The sequence below is a fragment of the Alternaria viburni genome (assembly GCF_023758015.1).
Source record: "Alternaria viburni strain BMP 2772 chromosome Unknown scaffold_27, whole genome shotgun sequence".
Taxonomy (NCBI): Eukaryota; Fungi; Ascomycota; class Dothideomycetes; order Pleosporales; family Pleosporaceae; genus Alternaria; species Alternaria viburni.
Genome location: NW_026055796.1, coordinates 64,457 through 84,726, shown reverse-complemented (window position 1 = coordinate 84,726; position 20,270 = coordinate 64,457). Strand labels below are relative to the sequence as shown.

Below are 20,270 nucleotides of genomic sequence, written 5' to 3'. Positions count from 1 at the left end.
CGCCAATAACGGAAACATGGGTAAATGAGGCTCTTTCGTGTCCCCAATGTCCGATGTCCCTATCTCGTGTTGCACCTACCTTTGATGGAGATGCTACGTTGCGGGTGCTAGTCTTACTGCGAATTGTCTGAAGTTGTACAGAGATCCTGTGCAATGGTGATTTTGAGCTACCTTTGACCTCAACGCTGTGAGATAAGGATCGAAAGCTTGTTCGAGACAAGCAGTTGGCTTAAAGATTTATAGGCGATAGTAGGGTCGCAGTTCCGTAGAGCTGTACTCTGAAGCTTACTCTGATGAAGCCTTGCGTACATGGGCGTGTCTTGCGGGAGGTAGCACTGAGAGACATCTCCCGTTGTTCAAGATAGGATACGGCGAGCTTAGAGGTCCAACATGATGCCAGCAGGGATTTTGACGGCCGTCTAGGAGATTGGAACACCCGGCGTGTGCTCAGTCATGTTGCTGTCAACCAGAACCAGAGCGGCAACTTACTGCTTCGATCGTCAGAACGTCGTGTGATGCTGTTGATGCGCTGCCACCGCACCGACCGGGAAGCACGGACACTACGACCGACTCAGCATCCGGGAGGCACCGACGTGGCAGCATGAAGCACCTCTTGAATCAGGGGCGAAAATGGAAGGTCACGATACTTGCTCGGTGGTGTTGCGGCTCCTAGCGCTTGGTAGGACCATGTTAGCTCCCTTAATGTATTAATGTAATCCTAGTTTTATTTGCTAAGGCGCTAGTCTAGAAGCAGATTTTTTCCTTCTATAATACTACCTATGTAAATAGTAAATATTATAAAGCTATAAAATTAACTTATAATACTAGCTTTTCTTTTACTTTTACTTTTACTAAAATTACTTACTATAGTAATTAATTACTATATTTACTAACGCTAGCTACTACTTAATTTTTTTTACTATTTTAAAAAAGTACTACTTAGTATATATTAGCTATAGCTATACTAAGAATAGCTTTTAAAGTAGCGCTTTAAGCTTTATAAGCTTATTAGTATAAAACTTAAAAAAGCTAAAGACTAAAATATTAGTAACTTTATACTATTACTTAAGTAAATTATATACTATTATTAAGCTTCTTAAATAAAAAAATAGCTACTTTTATTTTAAGTATATATTTTATTTACTTTTTTTCTTTATAGTATAGATTATAAAGTTTCTTAAGAAATAAAGCTATATAATAGATAATCTTATATTTAAAAAGTAGAAAAAAAACTAAAAAAGTAAAATAAGCTACTTAAGTATTAGTAATAATAAGAGAATAGTAGTTAAAGTAGTTAAAGAGAATTATTATACTTATAATTATAATAAAAAGATAAAAAAAGTAATAAAAAATCTTTTATATATAAGCTAGTTAGGCTTTATATTTAGTTTTAAATAAGCTATCTTTATTTTATAAGCTATTATAAAACTTATTATAATAACTTATTATATATTTATTATAGAGTTATTTTTTACTACTATAAGTATATATAAAGATAACTACTTTAGATAAATAGCCTAGTAAACTACTATTACTAAATATCTTCTTTCTTAATATATATAACTAAAGTACTCTTATAAAAAGACCTCTTAGGCTTAAGCGCGAAAGACAGAGAAGGAGGACCATGTCAGCTGAGTCGTACAGCCCCGTGACTACCTAGGTATCGGTGGCGCACGTCCAGCCGGACGAACAGCGAAGCCGGCATCCATGGGCGAGCAGGCTCGCAGCGGCATAACAGGCAAAGCCGATGCTCTAGTGGAAACGGAATGCCTATCCCGAAGCCTAGCTTGCCGGTGTGATCGTCTCTGAGCTAGATGAGCTTCGTGGAAGCGAGCTGGCCAGGGGTTTTGAGATCTTTGCGGGGTAGCGTATTTCCTTAGCTCATAGAAACCGAGAAAGGAAATTAGGGGTATGAAGATGGACACTGGGGTGCTGTGGAGAGGCACAGTCGATACAGTGAACGGTCTGCTGTGCTCGTTTGCGCAAACACCCGTCGAATATGCCGTCAGCGATTGCATCATTCTAATCAATGTCAGCACTTCGTACCCTGATTACTTCCGCTGTTTGGGGATCGCTGTGTAGTGTGCTCGGCTCAAGTGGTGAGCTAGAGTAGTTCCCGTAACGGTATCGATTCTTGGTTGTGGAGAAGTCGGATAGCGGGGAAGTTTCGAAGACGTAAGATATTACCAAATAAGCCCAGATGGACACGATGGTGAGAGGCCTAAGCTCCAACTCATGCAACAGACCGGAAAATACGTGTCACCAGGAGGATGAGCCCATGCAGGAGGAGAATTTGCACGATCCACTTGGATGTGAAGGTCATGACATGAGTTGTGCGTATGGCATAGCGTGCGACGTGCCTTGCATGGCGAGCAAGAAAATCCAGCACGTTCTGGATTCGTGGTATTCAATGGAAATAGGTGTTGCAAGGCTGGTCGTGCTGTGCTGCATAAGACGTTGGCTAAGACGCTGGCAGTTTGACGACAGAAGGTGCGAGACATGACATCGATGGCGACACCCGCAGCCGCATCCGTAAACGCCTGGAGAAGCGGAGATGTCGAAAGCGCCCGGTGCGTCGGATGTAATATGGCACAGCAAGCCACACGCTCGAGATGTCGTGAGAAGAAGCGTGAGTACGGCATCACGACCAGGCGACGCGACGCGACAGCATGGAAGCAACGGAGGTTGGACCCAGCAGAGAGGCGCCATGCAGGCACGGGGATGATGAAAGATGGTCGGAGGGTCTCGTCAGAGATTTCCATGTGTCATTGGTGGTCAGGTGGCCTGCGGATTGAATTTCCTGGGGGTAATCGAAACGCCAGCCACGAGCCACGTGAAGCCAATTTTCTGCTTTGCTTCGCCGCCCCAGCAAACCCGAGCCCGCCAAGCCACCGTGACGTAAAGAGAACCTAACCTCACAACCACTTTCCATCGCAAAACTATACGCGTGCGACGTGCTGCTTGCTGCCCTATTGGCTCGGTTGGGCTGTGAAGTGATCCTTCTAGCTCAGAGCCATGTCGGCCCAGCGTCCGAGTCGTTGGCGCTTGTGCATGGACCTGGGGAAGACACAAGACGTCTGACTAACAATGAACCACGGTGCTCTTTGTCCAAATAAATCTCTGCGGTAGGTGCTGCCTGACTATAAGAGCCCCGGAGTGCCTTTCACTCTGGAATAACTGCCTGACCTGTCACCAATACATAAACCCACGGATCCCTCACCTGCTCTCACACCACCAGACAACGAGTCACCCTACCGTCACCACCGTCAATCATTCAATGCACATCAACGACTTCCCCTACGAAGTACTCACCCAGATCCTTGAGGAGGTCACCAAGGCCAATATACGTGATGGCCCCACGTATACATTTGGTCTCCAGCAGGCGCCACTGCCTCTCGAGAGGGCCAAGCTCCAGCGCTATGTGAGAGGCCCGGTCCCGCCAGAGCTCCTCAAGTGGGACGCAACTGCCACTCTACGATCCGTTTGTTGGAAGTGGCACGAGTGGGCTTTGGAGCACTCCATCAAGGACGTCTACATCCGTCGCTGGAAGGGCGGAGAGGTAAGCAAGAGCAACACATCTCCAATCGACACAGTGCTAACATGGCATAGCGATGGGCCGAACTTTCCAACAGGCGAGAGAGCTATCCATTGTACGAGCTCATTGACCGTCCAACTGGCACAGCGGTCTACCGCGACCCATTCGCTTCTCTCAAGCGGACTGTGAGCATCTGCAACGACTACCCACAGGTAGCTGCCAAGATCAAGCGCATGTGGGTGCACGGCTTCTACACCGCCGAGACTGATCGTCTGGTATTCCAGTCGCTCAAGAACTGCACCAACATCACCTCGCTCTCTCTTCCATGGACCACCATCCGTCACGTGGACGCCAAGGCCTGGCGCACTGTGCTCACCGGCACCGGCAAACCACTCCAGTCGCTGGAACTCCAATGTGTCGACCCTACCTCACAGCAAGCAACAGACAAGGATAACATCGTTGATCTGGAGCCACTGCAGTCGGTAAACTTCAGCCAGCTGCGGCGGCTGAAGATCTTTGGCGACACTAGCTTCATGCCCATCACCGACGAGGATCTTTTCGCCATCGCTCGCACTGCCACTCAGCTGGAGGAGTTCCACTTGACCTGCAACTCCTCCATCACCATCGATGGTGTCATGGCCATTGTCAAAGCATCTCGGAAGACGCTCCGGGTCCTTGAGCACAGCCCGCGGTCACAGGATGGCTTCTGGCACCCGCATCCAGGATCGCCGAGCGACTGCGAGCATCTCTGCGACACGTTCCGGAACTGCCCAAAGCTAGAGACTCTGTCCATCTCTCTTCCTTCCGTGTGCTCCCATCTCTTTTCCAACGACAATGCGAAGTTCGCAGGCGACCTGCAGGTACGTGCTCTGCACTTGTGTGAGCACGAGGACGGCCGCTCCACCCACGAAGCTACCGACGCCCTGCAGAAGCTTCTTGAGCAAGCCCGTCGCTTCATCCGCCTCCGCGCGCAGAGTGCCATTCCTCGCGAGCTGTACGTTGAGCTCTTCTTTGCAGAGTGCATCTTCGAGCCCGGCTTCCAATCCGTCCATGGCGACTTTTCGCTGGCGCAGGTCTCGTCCGACGGGCACTGGCCACAGAACGTCGAGTTCAGCGGCAAGGGACCCTACGGCAGCACCGGCCTTTACGGAAAAGAGGAGGAGGCGCAGTTCCAGCGCATCGACGAAGCCGAATTCCTAGCCGGCGTCCGCAGGAGGCTCCTCTCCATCCAAACCTGATTGTGGATAAAACCACTGATAACGGCCGATTTCACTTCAACTGTAAACTTTTTATTGCGAAACCTATACTTACGAAATTACGACCACATGCATGAGCGACAGGCCTGGAGCCAAAGAGATACCAGGCTGGAGCAGCCACATTGTATTCATGCATTTGGGAAATTCATAACGAGAACATGGCCATGTTCCGAAAAAGCGAATACTGCGTATTGATCACTTGGGATGGCGGGGCGTCTATTGCTTTTTCTCCATCTTGCAGTTTGTTAGCATTTTAGCGTTCAACTTCAAATCAGTATAATAAATCAAGCTTCACACTCATCTGACAATCGTCCCGTCGTCCATCTATGCAAACAGTTTTCGCACATGTTCGACGAAGGAAACTTGCTTCAACTCCAGATCACGAGAATGGCAACAAACGATTGATAAGAAACTTCGCGAAAGCTCCAATTTTGCCAACGGGTTCCACACCTTGGCGATCAAAGACCAACACCCCGCACCTGCAGTCCACGCACCCACACCCTCCCAAAGCAGACAAGCCCAGGTACAGCTTTCCGCGCTTTTTGCTTACACACCGCATGGTCATCCGTTATGTACGCCGGAAGCCAACCTCTTTCTCTATCCGAGCGATGGGAGCTTACCAACCTAGAGTAAGGTCGAGGTCCCGTACACGCCGAACACCGACCGATTGTCTGCTGAATAAGAGGCACGGGAGCGCGGAAGATGTCCGCATCAGCCAAAAGTACTTGCCGGGCCCGGGATGGTGGGTTCCTTTGCCAATTGACTCGCGATGCAGCAGGTTAGCCGGAGGAATGTTACCAACAACGTACCTTCCCCAGCGAAACAGAAAAAAAACGAATTGACAATCTCTTACCAAAGGCTCATGTAATCATCGGAAACGCCTATGACGCTACTGCACCGGGTATATATGTGGGGCGCTAACCGTCGAGCTTTACTTCGATGGGTATAGTGAGGAGCGCTATGAGGGGCAGAATGGCGCAAAGCAGTTGTTTACAGGACAGCTAGGTAGCTAAGCTCGCTCGGTGCGATTGGGCCGGTGGATGATGTAGTAGCCATGGCATGATGTATTGCGAGATAGACACAGTCTATGGGGATCGAAGACCGTCGACAAGGGTTCTGGGTTATCTCATGCACCATGCACATGCCAGCCCCCGGTGGTGCTGGTGCTGGCTGCTGGGTATAAGTAGAAGGTGCGTACCCCACCCCGAAGGTTCTCTTCTTTACTTCTTCACTACATACTCATCTCTCTCTCATCGTCGTACTCTACTCGTTCTTTGTGATACCCCCCAGGAAGTTATTCAAGATGGCTCCCAAGATCGCGATCGTTTACTACTCCATGTACGGCCACATCAAGAAGATGGTATGTTGCGATTGTATTGAGATGGGGAGCTGTTGTTGGTTGCGAAACGGCTCCCCACTCGATTGATACCTGGCAATTGAGAGCTTGTGCTAACAGAGATGGATAGGCCGATGCTGAGTTGGAGGGTATCAAGGAGGCTGGTGGTGACGCCAAGCTCTTCCAGTATGTACTCCCTTCTCCATATCTCGAACACTGGGATCTTCCTGCTGGCTATTGCAATCGCGAAAGCTACATCCCTGTCACTTATCTCACCCAAGAACATGACTAACCCCCTCCCAGAGTCGCCGAGACCCTTCCCCAAGACGTCCTCGACAAGATGTACGCACCTCCCAAGGACGCCTCGATCCCCACTCTCGATGACCCCGCCGTCCTCGAGGAGTTCGACGGAATCCTCTTCGGTATCCCCACCCGCTACGGCAACTTCCCCGCACAATTCAAGACCTTCTGGGACAAGACCGGCAAGCAATGGCAACAAGGTGCCTTCTGGGGCAAATACGCCGGTGTCTTCGTGTCGACCGGTACCCTCGGTGGTGGCCAGGAGACCACTGCTATCACCAGCATGAGCACGCTTGTGCACCACGGTTTCATCTACGTGCCGCTCGGATACAAGACTGCGTTCAGCATGCTTGCTAACCTCGATGAGGTTCACGGTGGTAGCCCTTGGGGCGCTGGTACCTTCTCCGCTGGTGATGGTAGCAGACAGCCCTCTGAGCTTGAGCTTAACATTGCCAAGGCTCAGGGTAAGGCGTTCTACGAGGCGGTTGCTAAGGCCCACCAGTGACTAGATGGCGGAAAGACTGCTGACGATGCTGTGGGTGAGAAGAGCGTTGAGGGAGTAAACGGAGCGGGAGCGGCGACCAACGGTACTACTGCTGCTGCGCCAGCTGCTGCTACATCTGCTCCTGCCGCTGCTTCTTCATCGCAGCCTCAGCAGAAGGGGCCGGAAGAGAAGGATAAGGAGGGTCCGTGTGGATTGCCTGCAAAGTGCGATATCATGTAGACGTTTTCGTTGTTGTTCTTCTTCCGCTCTCTATAGTTCGCTTGTTTAGACATCTGCGCGACGAGATAAATGAAATAAAGTAATACATTCATCAACGCAGCCCTCGTAGCTTGACCTGTGATGATCGAGTTGACCATCCAATCTCTATATTGGATAAAAATACATCTTCTAAGTTCGAACGTGATCGCCTAGTTGTGGAAATTGATATTTTACTTACGTTGCACAGTCGGGGAGGGAAATTGGAAGTTGAGAGCACTTGACGCAGAATACTCATTCCCTAGTTCCCACAAAAACGTGAGTAGACGCACAAGACCATCATATCAATATACCAACTCGTGGTCACCCGTCACGATCACCCATTACCATAACTGAGAGAATATGCCAAGTCTATAAACAAAAAAAAAGATCAATGGGGTATCTAATCAAACAAGCAAACCACACATTCCCCAAACTTAATCTCTACTCCCCTACCGCCGCCTCGCCCCCAAACTCTCCACATTATTCGCATGCGCAAGCAAATACTTACAACACGTCAAAGTATACTTGCACGCCTTCGTCCAGCCCTCATCCTTATTCAACGCCAACTTGATACTCTGATCATGAATGCGATCTTTCTGTATCTCATACGGCATCTTGACGCCGCCTGGCGGTCCGCCTCCAGGCGCTGCTATACCCGCACCAACACCACCTGCAACGTGCGACGGCGCAGCAGCAGAGTTCTCCACAAACTCACCCAATTGCCTTAGACATTCCAAAAACGCAACCATAGCCGTATCGAACTTTCTATGCAGAAACCCAAAGTTTATGGGGAAGTCGCCGGAGGAGTAGAGTTCGAGTTTTTGTCTTGTTACTTGGGGTGAGTTGGCGCTTGTGGATTGGGGTTGGCGTGTTGATTCAGACACTGTGTTTCCAGTGACGCCTTTGGTCTCGATGCGGGTGATGGTGGATGTAGAGCCCATGGGACAGAGTTCGTAGCCGTCGAACTTGTAGTTTAGTCGGTCGGCTAGTGTGGCGAGGAGGAGACAGGTTTGGCCCCATGCGGCGTTGATTTCGGGCCAGTCGACGTACGGGTTTGGTAGGCGGCCGAGGCGGAGGCCGTTGATGGTGGCGAAGTGGTTGTCGTGGGTTATGTTGAAGGTGTCGTTGTACACACTTCTTCTTTGTAGCTGGTTCAAGATCTGCGCATCGTGCGCGTATCGCGTGGCTAGAGCGTCGCGGTCGTTTTGGATAGTGGTCAGGGTAGTGTTGAAGGCGTTTCTGCTCTTCCAGAACTCGCTTTCTTCTTGGTCGAGGATCCGGCTCTCGACTTCTAGGGCGGCGAGCTGGGCGTCTAGTTCGGCCTTTTCGGCTTCGAGGTTCTCGAGCTGCGTGATGGCGGTGCTTTCGGCTTTCTTGGCTGCTTTGAGGGCGGCTTCGGCGGCTTTGACTTCTTCGGCGCTGGGCACGTCGGTGTTGGCGCGGCGCAGGTAGTCGACGTATGCGTCGCGTTCGCGGGTTGCTACGCCTAATCGCTTCTGGAGGCCTTCGATGAGCAGCTCGGTACATTCTACGCAGATGGGGTGGTCGACGTCGGAGCGTGCTGATAGTATCTCGAACATGCGGTTTGTTGTTTCCAGTGTATCGGACAGACTCGCACCGCCCTGAAGGTTCAGCCCGTTCGAGAAGCTCTTCCGTCGTGTCTTGTCATTCGCGTTCGGCTTCGTCTCGCCTGCTTGTGGTTTCTGATCTGGGCTACGGACGGCTGAAGAGGGTGGGTCTATCATCGACTCGGACATGTGTACGTCGATGAAGGACATGGCGGGGTTCTGGGGGCCATTTGAGAGTCCCGAAGGCGGTGCGCCTTGGATGTTGCGCTTGAAGGTAGGGTTCCGGGCGTCTTTGGCCGCATCTTGATATGTCTTGAGGTGTTCGGGCGGGTTCGGAGGGCGCGACTGGCGGTTGGGGGAAATTCGTGGCGCCGGCTGCTGGCCTGATACTGTCGAGTCTAAAATATATTAGTCTGATGCGTGGCAGTCTGCAGAATAGATATGTACCAGTCAACAGCTTGAAGGCGGCCGGATTGAGCTGGTCGATGGAGGCGTCGATGTCTATGGGCGTGCGGCATTTTTGACAGGCCAACGCTGTCTGTTTCTTGTCGATGGCCATGTTGTCATGAGCTGTTGTTCTTCATGCTTGACGAGAGGTGGTCTATTCCAAGGCGCTGACGGAATGACGGTTGCGGTTCACTGGCGATCACCTGCATGCGGGTGGGGCTGCCGCTAAGTGTCGGGTGCCTGCCGAGGAAACCGCGTCGCGTCTCGCTGTTCGCGTCAATCACAGCATCGCAATCACAAACTGTCTTACACGCAAACGCCGACAACCCACACACCGACCCCTATTCTACACCGCCCTCACACTGTTTGAGACACATGCTTGCTGCTAAAGTGCGCGGCAACACGCGCCATGGAACCGCCGGCAAAGCGCATGCGCATACTGCACTCAGTCGAGGTCGACGAAGACAATGCCGAATACATCAAGGCCAAGCAGAAACAACAACAGAAGCTCAAAAGCCGATTTGAGTCTATATTTGAGAAGTTTGGAAATATGAATCCATCCCAAAGCGACGAAATCGACTTCAACACAAACCGGGTGGTTGTGGATAGAGGCCATCTGCGAAGAATAAAGCGTCAAAGCAATGGCAAAGAGAAGACATTACTGGAATCAATTGTTATGGGATCTGGGAGCCATTCGGAGGACGATGAAGATGATGACGAGGAGAAGGGAGAGGGGGAAGATTCGGAGGACGAACTGGCACCCCCGCAGCTGGTCAAGCCAAAGGCTGCTGGACCGCCTGAGCAAGACATAAACAAACAACAGACCGCAGCCACCGAGGCCAATGCGCCACAGCCCGCAATACCTCAGCACGACTTGCCAGCAACATCTATACCGCAATCCGGCGTTCCGCAAACGCCCAATCCTTCGAACCCCACCGCAGACCTCCTACGACATCTTCAGTTTCCACAAACACCTGCGGGACAGCAAGCACAAAGCGCTTTCCACGCAAGTCTACTGCAAACGATTCACCAAGCTGTCAACCAAGCCGTAGCTGGCCTTGTACTGCCAAACGCCTCGATACCCTTCGCAAACGCTGCCCCTCCGCCGATCACTCCAATAACAACAGATGACAAGGTAGCGCCTGCGACGGACCCGAAATGGTTCTTTCCACCTCTGTCTGCACAACCGCGCCAATGTCCAGTCGCCCAGTCGAGCCCTCTCCCAAGTTATACAACAGCACCGATAGCGAGCGAGATAGGCCAGTTTGCAGACAACATCTCAATAAAATTTGCTATTGGAGGATCTGCCGCCTCAATCCGTACAAGACCAGATGAAAGCTCACCAACGAGACCCCGTCGAACCAGTCCGCGTGTTGAGATCCAGAGGCGCATTTCCAAGACAGCGAGGAAATATCACTTTACTCACGAAGATGACGTGTACATAAGCAAGCGCAAGAGAATAGACGGTGTATCATGGGCGGTCATCAAAGACGGCCAACAAAAGTGGAAGGAGTGGCCAATGGCTGCACTTCACAATCGCTGGAATTTGATCAAGAATCAGAATCTTCACCTGCAAGAGCCTGCTGTAGCTCCTAAGGGTGGTAGCGTTGTTGGGGAGGATCAGGTCTCCAAGGAACACCATCCCGCCGTGTCGAAGCCGCCGCACCATCTGCCGACACCGGGTTCTTCCGAGCATGAAGACTATCACCGGAGCCTTGTCCAGTCGACAGAAGGTGACATTCCGGATTTGCAATCGTCGAGCACTCATTTTGATGACGATGACCGTGATCTATTATCCCTTGCTGGCGATGATTATGACGAGGAGCAACTCCCGATGAATGACGACGACAACGATACCCTTGTAGATGTATCCGGAGATGTGGTACTGCCGTCCATCGAGACGAGAGATTTGATCGATGAAGACACACTACAGAGCGACTTGCTTGCAGACTTACCAACGCAAGACGATATCGCAACACCAGTCCGGGAATCCTCCTGCATAGCAATAAAAGCCGAGCCTGCCTTCTCTTCGCCAACCACACTCCGAGTACGAAAGCATGCAACGCCACTCGCCGAAGTAATACCCGATTCGCAACAGACCGAAGATGACTTGCAGACTGATCTTGTCCTGCCGTCTCCTCAGAACATCGAAAACACATCCTCGGGAATTGCGAAGCCCGATGTAGTCCAACAATTGAAGGAGCAAAACGCGCATGTCGCCTCCCACCGGAAAAGCCCATCCCTCGACCTCATCGGCACCTCCACCGAAGACGAACTCCTCCCCTCCCCACCCAACCCAACAACTCCATGCCTAAACCGTATCCATGAACCAGCCACCCCGCAAACCGCTATCCCCTTCACCACCTACCAAACACCCAAGATCCGCAATGCCGACGGCAGCAGTGACAAAGACAGCAAATCCACATCGAAAGCCGACAGAAAGGCTTTTCACAAACGGATTAAGAGGGAGTGGACGAGGAAAGGTACGCCGGCGAAGGAGAGTGCGGCGAAGAGAAGAAGCCTAGGGGGTTTGGAAGTGAGGAAACGGAGGTGGGTGGGTATAGATGGAGAGGGGAGTGAGGATGAACTCGCTAAGTTTTGAGCGTGAGGAGAGAGGTATAGTAGCTAAAGCTGACAATGATGTTGTCTTGTCTATCTATATCGATGTCTATACGTACAAAATACAAATACACACTAAACTCTCTCGGAGATTGACCAGCTAGCATGGGTCTTACCATGTCATACCTCCACCTCCCCATCCCTCATTCGCATCCTGTCCCCACGTTCCCACTACTTCCTTCTCCTTCCTTTCCTTGTCTCCCTCCCAGCCTACTTCCTTAACAGCCGCACTCTTCGCCTTTATACTCGGATCTCTTGAATGCCGCTCAACCCACTGCTCTGTAAAGTCCTTCACCCGGCCATCGCCGTGCGCCTCCGTTTTCTCACTCGACCGTCTCTGTTTCGACTTCTGTTTCTCCTTGTCGATGCTCTTCTTACTGTGTTTCCTCTCCTTCTCGCCACTAGCACCAGCAACAGTAGTACTCTTCCCAACCTCTTTACCCTCCAACCTCCTCTCCAAAGCCAACATCTTCGCAATCAACTCCTCCTGCGGCACACTCTTCAACTTCTCTGCTTTCTCCTTCTCCGCATCCCCATCATGCTTCATGTCACCATCCCCAAGTACACCCAGTCCTTTCAGTACCCCCTCACTCCGATACTTGAACCGAAACACCGCATACGGCTTCTCCAAACGATCTAGATACTCAGGTCGCCCGACAACATGACCGTACTCTGTTGCCTTGCCTGCGCGCACGGCGTGTTCGATACCGCTTTTGCTGGACGTGGATTTGCTGATGGTGAGGCACGGTTCTGCGGGCGCAATGTACGTGTCGGTTGAGGAGGAGGCGTGGATCGGGGTTTTGGGTGTGGAGGTAGAAGGAGGAGGAGGGAATTGCCAGTGTGGTTGTGCCGTGAAGTTTGGCGTGGGTTTGGGATGGATGCGGGAGGGGAAGTTATGATTGGGTCGGTATCGAGAGAGGGTTTTGTTGCTCATGCGTTGGGTAGGTGATCTGCCCTTCTCCGGTGCCGGGGCTGGCGGTGCTGGAGCGGAGGCGGAGGGTGTAGGCGTTGGCTGTTGAAGAGCGGGCTTTACGGCGTTGTCGGCGGGAAAGCTCCATGATTGGGTTGGCCAGGGGGCTTCTGGTGCTGGTGCTGGGGCTGGTGGGTTGGCAAAAGCGGATGTCAAGGCGGATTTGAGACCGGCCCAGTCGTTCATCTTATCGACTCGCTCTTGTTTGGGGGAGGAAGGGGTGTTATCCCAACCGTTGTCTTTCCTATTCCAGTCACTGTCCGCCTGGATCTTCTTGTTGTCATCTGTATCGTTCCAGCCTGCAGCTTGATCTTCATCGGTTGAGTACCAACCCTTCTTGTCGTTCTCGTTGAGGTTCTTTTCTTGCCAACCGTTGTCAGTATCCTTGCCCCAGCCGAGATTCTTCTCAGTTGCCTTGCCCCAAGAAGGTTTTTCAGTGTGATCGTTCTTGTCGTTACCCCAAGACGCAAGCGAAGGTGGTCGGTTGCCTCCTAGTTCTTCACCAGCTGTACTCTGAACAAAGTCCTTCATCGACGGTGCATATGGGGCTGGGAACGTGTTACTTGGAACATTACTAGGCTTCCTCATCGTCTCATGCACAGCAGCGCCCCACTCTGGAGTAGCCATTATTGGGGCAGGCGGAGCAGCGTAAGCACTAGGATGCCGTGATCGTACTTGTTCCGGCGGAACAGAAGGGGGCGCATTCATCACTGTTGGTGTCATTCGCGTGATGACCGATGGCGCAGGCCCAGCGGCTGTAACTTCAGCCGCAGCCCTCGAAGACGGATGACGATGGGAATGCTTCGATGGCTTTCGCTCATGATCGCGCTGTACCGATCTGGAACGTCGAGAACGGCTCTTCGACCTCTGTCGTGAGGGCTGTACCCGGCTTCGAGAACGCGATGGCTGGAGAGTAGCGTCGGAGCTACTCAGCGAGACCACAGAGTCTGAAGGTCGTTCGAGACGATCCCAGCTTCCGGTGTCTTCTTCTGAAGAAGTGATTTCTCGATCTCGGCGTGAACGTCTTGACCGCGATTTTGAACGTGAACTTCGTTTCGTTTCGTGCTTCGAGCGCCGTCGGTCGTCTTTGGGAAGAGTAACTGGGGAGTGAGACCTCAGATGATAGTGACTGGGAGGATTAGTAACCCAGAGTTTCCCTTCTTGGCTGGAGGCGTCCCATTCAGCTGCCTTGTCGGTCGGCCAAGTATCTCCAGTGTCCCAGGCATCGGACGGGGTGTCTTCCCGCGCGTTCCATCCGTCAACATTGGAAGAGTCCGTCTCCAAAGCGTGCTCAGCGTTCCAGGTGACATGGGTTCCTGCTCTACTTCGTGAAGGCCGGTCGCCCCAGCCAGGCTGTGACTTGACCCAGTTTGAACCGTGCTCACTCTGGGGATTGCGTGAGGAGAAAGCCGGCTGCTCTATGTGTTGATATGGTTCTTTTGGAGCATCGAAAGGAGATTCGGGCCATACACCTGGTGGTTGACTTGCAGACTTCGCATCGGAATGTGTTTTCTTGTACTTCGGCTGCCCTTCTGATTGTGTGTCTATCCGTCGTGACTCTTCTACTCCCTGCTTGACAGCTGTCGTAAGAAGATGATTCAACCACATTGGATCCACAACAGAAGGTTGCACCGCTCCGACATGAGGAAGATGTGTGTTATATGGTTCTCCGTCACGCGGGATAGGACCGCTGCCATACTGAAAACCTGACGGGGGAAGGTCGTTGGTTCGCCGCGCCCCCGGACTGATAGGCTCCGAGTATCTGGAATGTGATCGCGAGTGATGCGAAATAGGTGCTGGAGGGAAGAGCTCCTGAGCTTCGTATGCAGTGCGATGAGTTCTCGATGTCGAGCCTTGCGGGCTACGTACCGTTTCGGCATATGGCGAGCGATAGGACGGGAGAGGCGGCGGTGGACCATGACCATTGCCGAAGCTGTTGAAGAATGGTCCACGGTCATCGTACATGGACCTCTCGTTAGATGGCGATGAGCTATCGTCTACGCCAAACCGGTGATCTGGGAAGTCTCCTGCCCCATCAAAGTTCATCGTTGAGGCAGACTTGGCATTGCGCGTACCGGCACATCGTAGAACGACGACTTCGATGCAGCCTATGTTGTCGAGAATGTTTGGCGAACAAATGTTCGGTGCATCGTCCGCTGAAGCTGTGAATAGTTAGCAGACCGCGGTTCCATGAAGTCCTCGCAACACATGCCAATGTTCAGTTTATCAAAAGCCCACTCCCTTGCAATCATCGACCCATCTTTCTGCCTCTCTTCCTTCTGCCTTACGCGAAAGTCGACAAGAGAGCGACTATCAGAAGGCTTACGTAGCTTCAAGTCCTGCCTATTGCGGTTGCACTGATAAACGCCGTCGACGTAGACGAAGATGGCGACGCCTGGAGCGATGAACTTATTGGAGGTGAGGTGGATAGAGAAAGACTGTGGCTTGCTGGGTACAGGGACGAAGGTCTCTACGAAACCGTCGCCGTATATAGTGCCGAACTCTTTTAATGCTTGTTGACTCCCGGATAGCTCAATGGCGCAATTGAGGTCTTTTAGTGAAGGCATGGTGGGATTGGCCTCCAGGACAGTTGTCGTAAGATCGCAGTAGGACGAAGAGTTGCCTGGAATGGGTAGCAGAGGTGCTAAGCTGTGGACGTGGTGTGTAAATTGAGCGCTGGTTGTCACAGCGACCGACGAGAGGTGAAGCGGTGGCGGAAGCTCAAAGAAAGCCAGTTGACTATGCACTCAGCCCGGGATTTACCGCATGCAGATCTCTCACATCATCTTCAGATGGACGTCTTGAAGAGGAAGACAGGAATTGATGTGCGAAATGTCCTAGGTGAAAGAACTTGTCATATATTTTACCTACAGACACCGCGGTGATGCGACATCGGCACCCGCCCACTCTACGAACACCCTACCTTCACGTTCCTCAGGCCACCGCATATAGCCATGGAAAACGTAGCTTAAATTCACGTGTGATCGAAGTGGTTCCGAAGCGCGCGCGGTCTCGTTGGCTGCGGACCCTGTGCCCTTTGCTGATGCGGTCAAACATGGACATGTCGTCGTGTACATATACAGTGCTGATATGTTCGGCATTTGCAGAATGTGCACGGAGATAGAGTGGGAAATTGAAGAGCATCAGTTCATTTTTTGTTCGTGGTGATTGACGGGTGGAGAAGGAAACGTCGGATGAGGATGCGATGACGGAAGTCGCGCGGGTCAAACGAGCAGGCACGACTATCAGCCCGATTGCTGCCCAAGCTATGCTTGTGCGCAGTGCATCACTTTTATCGACTCGTATCAGTATTAAAGTCACCAACACAATCACCAGCCAAAAGTGCAAGCGTAGTTATACATCTTCAACTTTCAATTTCCTCCCTTCCATACACCCATCATCAGGTATGAAGGAAGAGACTTTGCTTGCTAGCTAGCTACGCTCGGGGATATCAACAGAGGAAAAACCACCCTATTCACAGCCTTTAGTAATCCCGAATCCCTTTTTCTTGCCAAACAATGGAAAGCAGCCGTGACCCAGATAGAGAAATGACACTGTCTTCCAACGTCAGAGATGAGAGCTTTCCTCTTGCCAACCCTAGCCTAGCCCAGCCCAGGTACACCAGTACCGGTAAATTAGACTTTACGTACACATGAACTTCTTCGAGAGTCCAATCAAGATAAGGAAAAGGAAAGGAAATGGCGGCCCATGGGCACACCGCCCAAACGCACAATGGTATAAACAAAGGAAACGAATGGAAAACCGAACCCGGAGAGACGAAAAAAGGAAAGGTAGGTGGTACATCGACATGTCGAAGATATTCGATCAAAAAGGCGGTGGTCCAAAACAGGTAATGTCGCTGAAGCGCGGGGTGGCCAAAGTAAAGAGTAAGAGCGGCCAAGCCTATGCGCCGGGCAAAGGTGATTTCGTTAATATGGGGTATTCGAAAGGCAAAATGTTTTGACCTCCAAAGCATTATGCTTAAACCCAGACGCCGTGCGCGAGAAGAGATTGTGAAAGGAAAGGTTCGTGGACACATGTACAAGGCGAGATGGCGGTGGAATCAAGCCATAGGAGGGAGAGGTTCAGCCGCGCTCTTCTTGCGGCCGAAGATGGTGCGAGTCCTGCTTTTGTCGCGAGCCTTCTTGTCTTTGGAGTGGTCTTTGGTAGCGGACCGACCTGATCGGACCGACCGCTCATCCGAGGTGGTGGAGCCGTCGTCCATGTATTTGTCTTTGTAGATCCAGCTGTTGCCCACCATGCTGACGCCCTTGGCTTCGGCTGCGCGATAGAACTTGGCTGCCTTCTTCATGTTCTTCTTGCAGCCGACGCCTTCGGCATAACAGTAGCCGGCTTCGACGAGAGCATCGGCGTCGCCCCAGTTTCCAGCGATCTCGTAGCATCGCAGTGCGAGGGACTTGTCTTGAGGAGCACCCCAGCCGTTTCCGTAGCATTTGCCAAGCTCGTAGATGGCTACAGCGTATTGGGCGCGGTGGCGCTTCTTCTTGGTGAGGTCGGTCGGCTGCCCGTGCTTGGATTGGTCCTCATCGTCAGCTACTTCCAGCTGACCAGAGTCGACTGCGCGGCGTAGCCATTGCAATGCTTCGGACTTGTTCTCACGCATGCCCCAGCCGTGACGGCAAGCGAGACCGTACCAGAACATGGCTTCTGGAAGACCAGCGCGAGCTGCAAGACGAAGATGATAGGTAGACTTGAGTAGTTCACCAGCTTCATGAAGCTCCAGTCCCATGTCGCAGTGCTGTTGCGCTGTAACTTCTCCAACGGATCCGGCTGTCCTCGCGCGGATCGTGCTGTTGCTGGATGTGAGGGACGGGGTACCGTGGTCGAAGGAGGCATCCCGCCTGGCTTGTGGCTGTTGCTGACGTGTTTGGTCGAAAGAACGAGGCGGTGATTCGGGTGAAGGAGGTCGTGCCTGAGTCTGGTTAGGCTGGCCTCCGGGCTGGTCCCATTTGATCTCGCGTTTGAAAAAGTCCTCAATGCCGACAGACTTGCGGTCGACGGCCCTGCCGCGAGGGAGGTTGAACCTGGTGTATGTGTAGGACGGGGCTGGGTTGTTGCCGAACTCGCCGGACCGGCGGAAGTCCTCGCTTACCATACTGACGGGAGTGTGGACCTGCTCGTTGGCGTAGTGAGCAGTAGGGATATCGTTAGAGTCCTGTCGGCGGAGCTGGTCGTCGAAGGAGGGCCTCATGTTCACGCTCTCCTCGGACGGCTGTCGCGAGGGTCCAGCATCTGACCTTACATCCAATGACGGACGCACGCTCTGCCGGCTTGTGGGGCGTGAGAAGTTGGGTCTCGAGAAGTTGTAGGCAGGGCGCGGGAGACTGCCGCCATCGACCGAGTAGTTGGACGCAGCTGACGGTGATCGGGGGATCATGGTGGGACCGGTGGCAGGTGTGAAGGGAGACTGAGCTCTCGACAGGCTGGAGCTGGGAGACAGGTTGCGCGTTTGGTGCAGGGAGTCGTAGGATCCGCTGAGAGACATGTCCTCAACATCATCGTATGTGCCCGCGGCGGAGCGGATGCTCGGTGAGCGGTTCGAGTGCAGGGAGCTGGACGAGCGCGGCGGGAGCAGGTTGGAGCGAGGTGCCGAGCGGGGCTGCGATTGTTGCGAGTGCTGGGAATGCTGCGAGTCGCCGGAGCGCTTCCTCTGCGGGCTGAGGAACATGTGGGAGGTAGGAGCGGCCGGGAGATGGGGACTGACGGGCGTGGCCTCGCGCAGTCCGATGTGCGGCTCTACCGAATCGGGCGAGCGCGACCTGGGGATGTCGAAGTAGCTCTGGGGAGGCGTTGCGGGACTGGCCTCGGCGATGGTGGCCATGGGGCTCTGCAGCGGCCCAATGGCGTACTGGGGCTCGGGCTCGTCCATACCAAACTGCGGGTAGTAGGACTGGTGTCGCTTGTCCGACGATATCTCCTGGCGGGGCGAGGCCTCGGGGCGCGGGGAGCGGACGGGGCCTGCATCTTCGTTGGGCGAGTTGACGGTCGAGTTGGAGAGCGACGAGAAGTAGCCGCCGCGGTTGCCGAACTCGTTCTGGATGGTGAGGGGCGCGAGGCGACTGAGGCGGCGGCCCGTCTTGTCCTGCTGCTCGAAGCGCTTCGCGAGCAGGCGGCCCTGGAGGGCGAGGGCGTCCAGAGGGGAGAGGGCGGGCGGCGCTTCGCCGGTGCGCGGGCTGGGCAGGTCGGAGCCGAGGGACAGATTGCTCATGCTGGCGCTGGCGAGGTTTCCGAGGCCGAGGTGGGTGGAGGAGAGCGAGTTGGCGGTGGTGGGAGGGTCGAAGGACTGAGAGCGGAAGTCGAGGCCGCCCGGGCGTTGGGTGCGGTTTGCCATGGTGAAGGAAGTGGCAGGCGGGCTAGTGGTTCATGGAATGTGCGGCGGAAGATTGATGACGCTGGGCCGTCATGCGCGCGACCGGGCAAAAGAAGCCGTCGAAGCCGCCTGGAGGGATGAATGCGGGAGACACGGGGCTGAGCAGCGCGTGCGGGAAAAGCAGCCGTGATAAGAGCGGTGGGTGGTCTGGGGGGGATTTTGGGAGGGCGTGGATGCAATGGGCACCATGAAGAATGAAAGCAGCGCGAAGGAGCGGATACGACAGCAAGCGTCGAGAGATCAGTGATGGACTGCAGGCCCTGAGCAGTGTCTGGGGCGTCGCGATGTTCTATGCTGCCTCGCGTGCAAGAATAGCTAAACCTACACCTCCTGAAACCTCAGGTGGGCCGGGGATGCTCCCTGCTCGCCAATAGGGTCCGCTACCACCAGTCGGCCCTGCATCGCGACGACGTTGACCCACCGCGCCGTCGCCCTGACACGCAGCCACTCGATGCACGCATGCACACTCATCTCTCGCGCGCTGACAATGCCATTGCTTTTCACATCTCCATGCTCCCAGCTACCAAACTCTCATTTCCTTCACCCACTTGCTATCGTGTACACCATCGCCTCCAGCTGCCTCCATTACATACCTCCCCCAGTGCCGTTTCACTAGTCTATCCGCACGCCATCCGTATTCCCCTCTCGGCCTGCCTCCGTTTCGGGCGCTGGCCGTCAATAGGGTGGCACATGCTTCGCGTCACTTCATTTGCTCATGGCACTTGTGGAGCGGAACATGTTCCAGACTTTTGCTCATTTAACTGCTGCCCGTCCTGCGAACCACTGTTCCTGCAACGCTTCACGTCAAGAGCGCGCTGTTTCTGCCTATATCGCCGTGCCTATATACTGCTCGTCGACTGGATTCTCTGCGTGCCTGCAAATCTAACCATGCAGGGAACACTCGCTGAGACCCGTGCCGGCAAGGGGCTCAGGGTCTTTTACGTGATGCCATCGGCCACCACGCTCGCCCTGCGTGCCCGTCCTTGGGCCAATACATCATCTCAATCTCGTGATCTTGCAGCTCCGGGCGCGATCTTCAGGTCACGCCGATGCCACGCACTCCCGCAGGCACAGTCCGTCTATGACGTTGCGCATCGTGATCATCT

General features: G+C 53.3%; 6 protein-coding genes across 6 annotated transcripts; 3 read left to right on the top strand and 3 right to left on the bottom strand.

Moving 5' to 3' along the window:
• Window positions 1-3,277: 3,277 nt before the first annotated feature.
• J4E79_009807 (uncharacterized protein) lies at window positions 3,278-4,773 on the top strand (the record flags this gene model as incomplete). Its single annotated transcript, XM_049358648.1, has 2 exons — window positions 3,278-3,559; window positions 3,610-4,773. 2 exons carry the CDS (start codon window positions 3,278-3,280, stop codon window positions 4,771-4,773), a joined length of 1,446 nt encoding a protein of 481 aa, XP_049206751.1.
• Window positions 4,774-6,094: 1,321 nt separating this feature from the next.
• Window positions 6,095-6,932, top strand: ALTA7 (Minor allergen Alt a 7; the record flags this gene model as incomplete). Its single annotated transcript, XM_049358647.1, has 3 exons — window positions 6,095-6,151; window positions 6,258-6,313; window positions 6,431-6,932. The coding sequence occupies 3 exons, from the start codon at window positions 6,095-6,097 to the stop codon at window positions 6,930-6,932; spliced, it is 615 nt and encodes a 204-aa protein (XP_049206750.1).
• Window positions 6,933-7,490: 558 nt separating this feature from the next.
• Window positions 7,491-9,296, bottom strand: J4E79_009805 (uncharacterized protein; the record flags this gene model as incomplete). The annotated part of the gene is made up of 3 exons (XM_049358646.1): window positions 7,491-7,519; window positions 7,678-9,135; window positions 9,185-9,296. The coding sequence occupies 3 exons, from the start codon at window positions 9,294-9,296 to the stop codon at window positions 7,491-7,493; spliced, it is 1,599 nt and encodes a 532-aa protein (XP_049206749.1).
• A 297-nt stretch (window positions 9,297-9,593) lies between these two features.
• On the top strand, window positions 9,594-11,786 carry J4E79_009804 (uncharacterized protein; the record flags this gene model as incomplete). Its single annotated transcript, XM_049358645.1, has 1 exon — window positions 9,594-11,786. The coding sequence occupies one exon, from the start codon at window positions 9,594-9,596 to the stop codon at window positions 11,784-11,786; it is 2,193 nt and encodes a 730-aa protein (XP_049206748.1).
• Window positions 11,787-11,915: 129 nt separating this feature from the next.
• Window positions 11,916-13,304, bottom strand: J4E79_009803 (uncharacterized protein; the record flags this gene model as incomplete). The annotated part of the gene is made up of 1 exon (XM_049358644.1): window positions 11,916-13,304. The coding sequence occupies one exon, from the start codon at window positions 13,302-13,304 to the stop codon at window positions 11,916-11,918; it is 1,389 nt and encodes a 462-aa protein (XP_049206747.1).
• Window positions 13,305-16,836: 3,532 nt separating this feature from the next.
• On the bottom strand, window positions 16,837-19,125 carry J4E79_009802 (uncharacterized protein; the record flags this gene model as incomplete). The annotated part of the gene is made up of 1 exon (XM_049358643.1): window positions 16,837-19,125. The coding sequence occupies one exon, from the start codon at window positions 19,123-19,125 to the stop codon at window positions 16,837-16,839; it is 2,289 nt and encodes a 762-aa protein (XP_049206746.1).
• Window positions 19,126-20,270: the final 1,145 nt, after the last annotated feature.